The sequence below is a fragment of the Triticum aestivum genome, chromosome 5A (genome assembly GCF_018294505.1).
Source record: "Triticum aestivum cultivar Chinese Spring chromosome 5A, IWGSC CS RefSeq v2.1, whole genome shotgun sequence".
NCBI lineage: Eukaryota > Viridiplantae > Streptophyta > Magnoliopsida > Poales > Poaceae > Triticum > Triticum aestivum.
This window is the reverse complement of record NC_057806.1, coordinates 702,469,920-702,478,791: the sequence shown is the minus strand read 5'-3', so window position 1 is coordinate 702,478,791 and position 8,872 is coordinate 702,469,920. Positions and strand designations below refer to the sequence as shown.

General features: G+C 45.9%; 2 protein-coding genes across 2 annotated transcripts; both read left to right on the top strand.

Moving 5' to 3' along the window:
- Positions 1 to 966: 966 nt before the first annotated feature.
- On the top strand, positions 967 to 1,790 carry LOC123108528 (germin-like protein 8-5). The gene is made up of 2 exons (XM_044530305.1): positions 967 to 1,087; positions 1,222 to 1,790. The coding sequence occupies exons 1-2, from the start codon at positions 967 to 969 to the stop codon at positions 1,788 to 1,790; spliced, it is 690 nt and encodes a 229-aa protein (XP_044386240.1).
- Positions 1,791 to 7,829: 6,039 nt separating this feature from the next.
- On the top strand, positions 7,830 to 8,872 carry LOC123108527 (germin-like protein 8-11). Its single transcript, XM_044530304.1, has 2 exons — positions 7,830 to 8,010; positions 8,134 to 8,872. Exons 1-2 carry the CDS (start codon positions 7,890 to 7,892, stop codon positions 8,700 to 8,702), a joined length of 690 nt encoding a protein of 229 aa, XP_044386239.1. The 5' UTR covers positions 7,830 to 7,889; the 3' UTR covers positions 8,703 to 8,872.

The window sequence follows — 8,872 nt, the reverse complement described above, 5'->3', positions numbered from 1 at the left end:
TATGGAAACTTCCTGCTCTCCATCGTCATGGCATTTGTATCATCTCTCCTTTTGGTTTGGTACTTCGTCCATTAATGTCGTTGCTTCTTCCTGTAAGTACTCAACCACTTCGAGAGACATCTGACCAAGTAAATATCGGATTGACATGATGATAACAAACAGGGGCTGCTACGAATCCGTTTACTACTCTGTCATCTTATGTTGCTGGAATTTCATGACAAATCTATTGGCAAATATATAATTTCGTAGTTCCAAAAGCTAGATAGCACACATAATACTATATCAACTTGTGGAGCGAACAGGAGTAGTAGTCACTCTATATGTCTTTAGTAGTCATGCACCCATGTATCAGGCTCACGTAAGAGTAGGTAACTTTGTCTATGTCGGCATCAAGCTAGAAAATAATTGTTTGCCTTGTATAACTTGGCTTTTCTCAACTGCTCTCTTTGACTGATTTCGCGGGAACCAGTTCAGACTATGACCAGGTATATGATAGTATGATAGAAACACAGGATATTTAGATATATAATTAAACTTGTGGAATTCATTTGTTTCTCTTGCTGGATATTTCTTGTTTATAAATATTTTCCTTCATTAATAATGGCGACGGGTGGTGAATTTCCCTGGAATTAGCCCTGCATGCATTGTTGAGACTCGGGTTAAATGGAGATACAATCATCGTTACTACTCAGTCGTACATCACATAGAGTTCCTTTATCTATCTGTATACGCTGCATTGCTTCATTTGAAGGGAAAACATTTATGCAAAATAGTTTAATCAGCAGCCCGAGACCATTTCAATCTGTTGGTCGGTTCCACCTGACTATGTCTATTGCTCCCGAGTTCGCACACGCCTCACTGCGCCTATATAAACACATACAACCCCTGCATGCTCAAAGCATCACTCAGGCAACAAACACAAAGAGGAACACAAGAGAAAAGAAGAGCCCAAGAAACTAAACTCAAATGGCATCATCCTCTTCCATCCTTCTCTTTGCTGCTCTTCTTGCACTGGTCTCATGGCAGGCCACTGCCTCTGATCCTAGCCCACTCCAGGACTTTTGCGTCGCCGACCTGCATTCACCACGTACTACGCACTTCATGGTTTCCTGTCATGTTATCACTAGATACGTATGTTGCAATCAGATTCTGAAAATTATATCCAAGAAAACGACTTTGTAAGATCTAACCTTAAATGTTACATCTCCTCCCTGCACCCAGTGCGTGTCAATGGGTTTGTTTGCAAGAACCCGATGGAAGTTAACGCAGTCGACTTCTTCAAGGCAGCCAACCTCGACAAGCCTAGGGTGACCAACAAGGTTGGATCCAACGTCACTTTGATCAACGTCATGCAGATTGCTGGACTCAACACCCTCGGCATCTCAATTGCACGCATCGACTATGCTCCCTTGGGTCAGAACCCACCACATACGCACCCTCGCGCCACTGAGATCCTCACGGTGCTCGAGGGGACATTGTATGTTGGCTTTGTCACATCCAACCAGCCCGCCCCCAACAGAAACAAGTTCTTCTCCAAGGTGCTCAACAAAGGTGATGTGTTTGTCTTCCCCGTGGGGCTCATCCACTTCCAATTCAACCCCAACCCCCACCAGCCCGCTATTGCAATTGCCGCGCTCAGCAGCCAGAACCCAGGGGCTATCACAATTGCCAATGCAGTGTTTGGGTCGGATCCACCAATATCATATGATGTTCTTGCCAAGGCATTTCAGGTGGAAAAGAATACAATAGACTATCTCCAGGCTCAATTTTGGGAGAACAACCACAACTAAGTCAGACATTTGTTGATTACACAGAGGATTAGTGCATAAATCAAGGATTTGATTGAATATCTCGAGCATCCTTATATCTATAAAATAAATGGACAATATGTCATGCCGCTGTGTGTCTGTAAGCCATGAATGTATTTCAATGTTATGAATAATCAACAATATCTTTTTTCATCACTCTGATATGATGCCGTATGCTATTTTGGTTATTATGTGTCATATTTCCCATAACGAACGAAAATTCAGGGTTCTTTTTCCCCTTCTCCGATACAATAGACGATTATCTAGTAATTTAATGTAAGTTTGCTGGTTTGGTTGAACACGTTGGGAAATTCCTCATATATAGTGCTTGTGTGCAATACATCTGCGGCACTATAATGTCTGCCATCGGTTATGACGAAAAAGGGGTTCCCCGCTTTATATTATATAAAGCAACCATCACCGCATTACAACCGTGTAGACCGATATAAACACACGCCACCACTGCACACAACACACACGCAAGACAAGATACAAAGGTGTCAGGCACTAACACACCACCCCACCGACTACCAAACTAACTACACATATGCGAAAAAGGCCGTTTGGAGCCGATGGAGACCTCCACCATGAACCACAATGAAGAGGTGTGACCGACAACGATGAAGCCAGGACTCCAAAATGGTGTCTCCCAGAAGGGTACGACCACTGATAGCCGCCACCGCCCGATCATGTAGATCAACTTTTCATCCGGAGCATGACTAAAGGAGCCAGAACGCCGCGACGAAGCCTACATGAAGGATACGCCGTCAATAGATGCTGCCACCATCGGCCAGTACACGGATTGGGCAAGTGATGCACCCCAGTGTTCGCACCTCCGTCGCACCCTAGCTCCGCTAAACACCCGCAACCAAGCCACCCGCGTGGCCATGGCTGCCCGCTCGCACCTGAGACGCACACTCCGCCTACGAATGTCGCGCCTCCTACCGCCAGGGCTGCCTCCCTACATTCAAACCCCTCCAAGACCAGCCAAAGTTTTCGGCTTTGGTCCAAAAGGCAGCCCCCAACCTACGGGGCCGAAGCATATGTCCTGCCTAGAACACCGCTGGAGCTATGGCAGCGCGCACAGGCATGGAAAGGGGGACGAAGGGGAGAGGACGTACGCATCCACGACCAGCACAACCTTGCACCGCCATCCCTCTCACAAACCTCCCCACCGAGCACCCCATGTGCTGCCCCACCTCGGCGGACGGCATAGCTCAACGCGCGAGACCACCAACGACACCCGACCACCGGCGAGGACAACCCCGTGAAACGCCGGCATCGACCAAAACTGCTCACCGGGGATCCCACCTTCGAGCTCGCTGTTGTCCACCGTCGGAGCAACCGAAGCTAACCAGCCACCCTTTGTTCTACTGCTGCTACGCCTCCACCACCACCAGCAGAGGCCATGACGGGGGCAGCTGCCCGTAACCCGTGTCGTCCGGATCTAGATCTAGAAGCCTAGATCACCATCGTCGCAAGCACCCAGGCACGCCCATCCACCAAGCTGCCAGGCAACTGGGCAGCAGGGTGCTGGAGCACAGCGTCCATCCACTATATTACCGTGGCACACGGCCCCCGCCATGTTCTGGCTCATGTCACCAGCCCTCACCAGCCCCGCATGGGCAAGAAGAGCCAGAGGCCCCACCGCTGGCGGAGATGGTTGGGCTTTGCCTGACCGCACCGTCAAGCGGCGGTGAGGGCCAGTGGGATTGAGGGTCCCCCCGGTCACCTCGTGGGAGGAGGGAGGAGGATTTCTCTTCCTAGTCATGTCTGCCATTGGTTATGACGCGTGGACAACCTAATTGACTAGAAGATGGACAAGGGGCCCACAAGCCCGGGGGTGCAGCCTAACCCCTGGTCCACCACCCAGGCTTGTGGGCCCCCTGCAGCTCCGTATGACATAATTCTTGTCCTATAAATTCCCAATATTCCCGACACCCTCAGAGAGACAAACAAGAGAATTTTATCGCCGCCGCAAGTCTCTGTTCCGAACCGATCCCATCTAGAGCCCTGTTTTGGAGCTCTATGGGGGGGGGGGGACCGTTGGGGTGGCCATCTGCATAAACCTTGCTGCCTCCATGTTGATGTCTGAGTAGTTACTTCAGGATCTACGGTTCCATAGTAGCAGCTAGATGACTTCTTCTCTCTCTCTATCTCTCTTGGATCTTCAATACAATGATCTCCTCTAAGATCAATCCGATGTAATTCTTGTGGTGTCTTTGTTGTGATCCGATGATTTGTGGATTTATGACCAGATTGTTCATTGAATAGAATTGGAGTTTCTTTGTTGTATGATTAAGTAACTATGTGTACTTTTTGAGTTATTTGTCTTCCCTGGCCGAGATAGACGGGTAATTCTTCAGAGGGAGTGGTGCATAGTAGTAGGTTCAACCTCACGGTGATCTTGCCCAGTGACAAAAAGGGGGCAAAGGCACATGATGTGTTGTTGCTACTAAGGATAAAACAACGGGGATTGATCTTATTGCTACGTTTCTTTCTGTTGAGCTACATCAGGTCATCTTGCTTATTGCGTTACTCTATTTCTTGCCAACTTAACACTGTGACATGCATGCTGGATAGCGTTCTTGGAGTGGGGTAATAGTAGTAGATGCAGATGGATTATGGTCTAATTGTCATGCACATGATGCCTATACAAGATTATGCCATGAATGATATTTATTTTTCAGTTGCCCAACAATAATTTGTTTACTATGCCATTACTTGCTTTCGAGAGAGAAGTCACTAGTGAACCTATGGCACCCGGGTCCATTCTCTATTATTATTTGTGTTGCTCTATTGCTCTCTCTACTATTTTGCCATTTGACATATCATTGTCTATCGCTATTTGCTTTTAACTTTGTAACTAGCAAGACGAGGGGATTAACAACCCCCTTGCCAAGTTGGGGGCAAGCATTTATTTTGTTTGTGTGCAGGTGCTGCTTATCTTGCTAGCTTGTGGACTTCTACTGGTTCGATAAACCTTGGTTCTTAACTGAGGAAAATACTTTTTACTGTTGTGCTACATCACCCTTCCTATTACGGGATTAGCAGGGAACTGGTGTTGCATGAACTCATCTGTAAAGTATCGAGGGTGTGTAACTCCTCAGACACTTGCAGTCGTGTGGCGTACGTCCGACATCGCTGTTGTGTAGTCGCAAGTGTAGTCGCGCACATCGCCATTCTTTGCTAGCTACGCAAAATATCCTGTCTGTCTAGCAGGTGGGCATTGCCGAGACTTGTAGATTGGTCGATGTGGGGTTTCGGAGCTTAAGGGCCACTTCCCCTTGGGTTTGTATCTCATGGTGGTCCGTGGTGGATTGACTCCACCTCGGGCTCCATGCGCCTCGAAGGCATATTTTTCAGTGCCTATTTGTCGATCTCTGCACTAGGGAGGACGGTCGAGGCTTTCAACCCAGTTACGTTTTGAAAGCGCGCTGTCCTCGGTCTCCGCATCCATCTAGTCTAGCAAGTTGCCATGGGGTAAGATCTGTTAGCACCAGTCTGTTCGAGCTTGTTCTCGGGCCTGCTCGGCCCTAAGGAGCTCGTTCCATATGTCGTTTATCTCATCTTCTTCGGTCTTGAGATGTTGGGACTTCTTTTTGATGCTTTTGGTCGTACTAGCCAATCGCTTGCACATAGTTTTGAGCTGGGGTACCTCAAGGGGTAGCTCGAAAGCGTCATACTCATCGGGGCCAAGGCTTCCTTCCTCCTCATCCTCCAAATCATATTCTCCATCGTTAGGGTCATCATCGTCCCCATTGATCATGTTGTCGCCGTTGTTATTGCCGGCGCCATTGTCTAGTGTGTGGAATAACTATTTTCCCGTGTCTTTGTGGAAATTGGTTATCTGTGGGGGAGACAACAATTCATTGGACAATATGGAAACTAGGAACTCGGCTTGCTTTAATAAAAAAAATCCTAGATGATCATGTTGTCGTATTCTAGAGCCTAATAGTTGGAGCATTTTGCAGAAACACGAGATGGGGGAAGGGTTGAAGAAAGGGTGTTAAAGATCAATCTGGTGATTCAGGAGGAGTATGCTTGAGGCCATGGTTGGAACCCGGTTGTGCTCAGGATTGTAGTGTGAAAACTTGAATGTGCAAAAGTTTCTTAGTAGAGTTGTTCTTGTGGTCACTCCCTTTCTGGTGCATGTGAGATTTAGTTTATTGCTCCTCCGCTGTGAACCTGCTCTTTTGGTTGCTGATAGCTCTATTTTCCTGCATGTCTTGTTTCAGCTTCTTTTTGGTTCCAATCTCTTGTAAATTTGATTAGCCGTTTGTTTAATGGAAATTGATGAGGAGGCAAATTCTCTAAAAAGAACTTATGATCGTTATTTTTTCTTCTTAAATTTAGAACTAGAAATATGATTTTTGCTACATTTCAGAAACTAGGCACACCAAACCAGGTTCCAGAAACCAGGTCCGACATATATAGACAGTATGCATAAATATACGAGAACAGATTATTATCTGAGTTGGCTCTTTGTAACAAGCTTGTGATAGAAGCATTTTATTTGTCTGATGGAAATATCTTGATCTTTTCCTTCACAAACCTACCAACGCGCACCTCTGACAAATTAATCAGTTTATGTGTGGCCACCCAGCCTAGTAACTGGATGCACTGTTTACACTAACAAAAGGGGGCAGGTGAGGTTTGGTGTCATGAACCTAGGTAGGAAGCCAACCGAGATTGTTAGATTTATGCACTGAACTGGTCATGATAAAAAATTTAGCACGAGGATGCTAACTACTCTTAGTAAGGTCGTCATCTCTCTCCTTTTGGTTAGGCAGATCCATTAATGTCGTCACCTCTTCCTGCAAATACTCAACTACTGCAAGAGAAATTTGCCCAAGCAAATACATATCTGACTACTGTGATGATAACAGGGCTGCTACATATGTCAATTGTATTAGGTGGATTCGTGCATGGATCGACGCACGTCGATGTCTTCCTTGTCGGCACAATCCGCTAGCTACCGTGTTGTCTTATGTTGCTGGATTTCATGACAAATCTGTTGGAAAATATATATTTTGTTTATATTAGTGGTCATAGTTTGAAAAGATAGATTGCATATATTTTATAATAACTTCTGGATAGAACAGGTTGATAAAAGTCCTTGCAAGATGTTAACTAGTCTTGCTAAGATCATATGAAAATTTCCTGCTCTCCATCATCATGGCCTCTGTGGCAGCTCTCCTTTTGGTTGGGCACTTCCTCCACTAATGCCGCTGCTTCCTCCTGAAAATACTCAACCACTTCGAGAGACATCTAACCAAGTAAATACCAGATTTGACGTGATGATAACGTACAGGGGCTGCTAATATAGCAGATGTATTAGGTGGATTCATGTGTGGATCGAGGCGCCTCGCTTTCTTCCTTCTTCACACACAATATGTCGTGTCGTCTTATGTTGCTGGGTTTCATGACAAATCTACAGGCAAATATATAATTTTATAGTTTGAAAACCTCGATTGCACACATTATTCTATATCAACTTCTGGAAAGAACAGGAGTAGTAGTCAGTTTATATCTCTTAAGAAGTCATGCAGGCACCCATGAATCAAGCCCACGCATGAGTACGTGACAATATTTGATGGCCTTACATGACTTGGCTTTTCTCAACTGCTCTTTAACTAACTTTGTGCATACACACCAGACCACCAGTTCAGATTCTGACCAAGTATGTGATACTGTATCTAATTAAAGTAGTGGAATTTCATTTGTTTATCTTGTCGCTGTTTCTTATCTTCAAAATAATTTCCTAAATGGCGACGGGTGGTGACTTTTCCTGGAACCAGCCCTGCATGCATTGTGGCGACTCAGGAGAGAGTTTCACATTGCTTCTTTGAAGGGAAAACGTGTCTTAAAGGGAACCTGTAAAGTTATGCAAAATAGTTTAATCAGCAGCCGGAGACCATTTCAATCTGTTGATCGGTTGCACTTGACTTTGTCTATTACTCACGAGTTCTGCGCCTATATAAACACATGCATCCCCTGCATGTTCAAACCATCGTCACTCACGCCACAAACAGAAATAGGAAGACGAGAGAACAGAAGAGCCAAAGACACTAAAACGAAATGGCATCCTCCTCTTCCTTTCTCCTCCTTGCTGCACTTCTTGCGTTAGTCTCATGGCAGGCCACTGCTTCTGATCCTAGCCCACTCCAGGACTTTTGTGTCGCCGACATGAATTCACCAGGTACTATCCGTTTTGTCATCATGTTTTCACCAAATACATATGTTGAAATCTATTTCTGGTAATTATATGCGAGTCGAAACAATGTAAAATCTGAGATTACATGTACATCTCTTTTGCCCCCAGTCCGTGTCAATGGGTTTGTTTGCAAGAACCCGATGGAGGTCAATGCAGATGACTTCTTCAAGGCGGCCAACCTCGACAAGCCTAGGGTGCCCAACAAGGTTGGATCCAACGTCACTTTGATCAACGTCATGCAGATTGCTGGACTGAACACCCTCGGCATATCAATTGCGCGCATCGACTATGCTCCCTTGGGCCAAAACCCACCACATACGCACCCTCGCGCCACTGAGATCCTCACGGTGCTCGAGGGAACACTGTACGTTGGCTTTGTGACATCCAACCAGCCCGCCCCCAACAAAAACAAGTTCTTCTCCAAGGTGCTCAACAAAGGTGATGTGTTTGTCTTCCCCGTGGGGCTCATCCACTTCCAATTCAACCCCAACCCCCACCTGCCTGCTGTTGCAATTGCCGCGCTAAGCAGCCAGAACCCAGGGGCTATCACAATTGCCAATGCAGTGTTTGGGTCAGACCCACCAATATCAGATGATGTTCTTGCCAAGGCATTTCAGGTGGAAAAGAACACAATAGACTATCTCCAGGCTCAGTTCTGGGAGAACAACCACTACTAAGACAGACATTTGTTAATTACCCCGAAGACCAGTGCACAAGTGAAGGACATGGTTGAGTTCCTAGATATGCATCCTAATCTATAAAATAAATGGAGCATATGTCATTCCATTGTGTGTCTGTAATCAGTGAATGTTTTTCTACCTTCTGAATAATTGACAATATTATATTT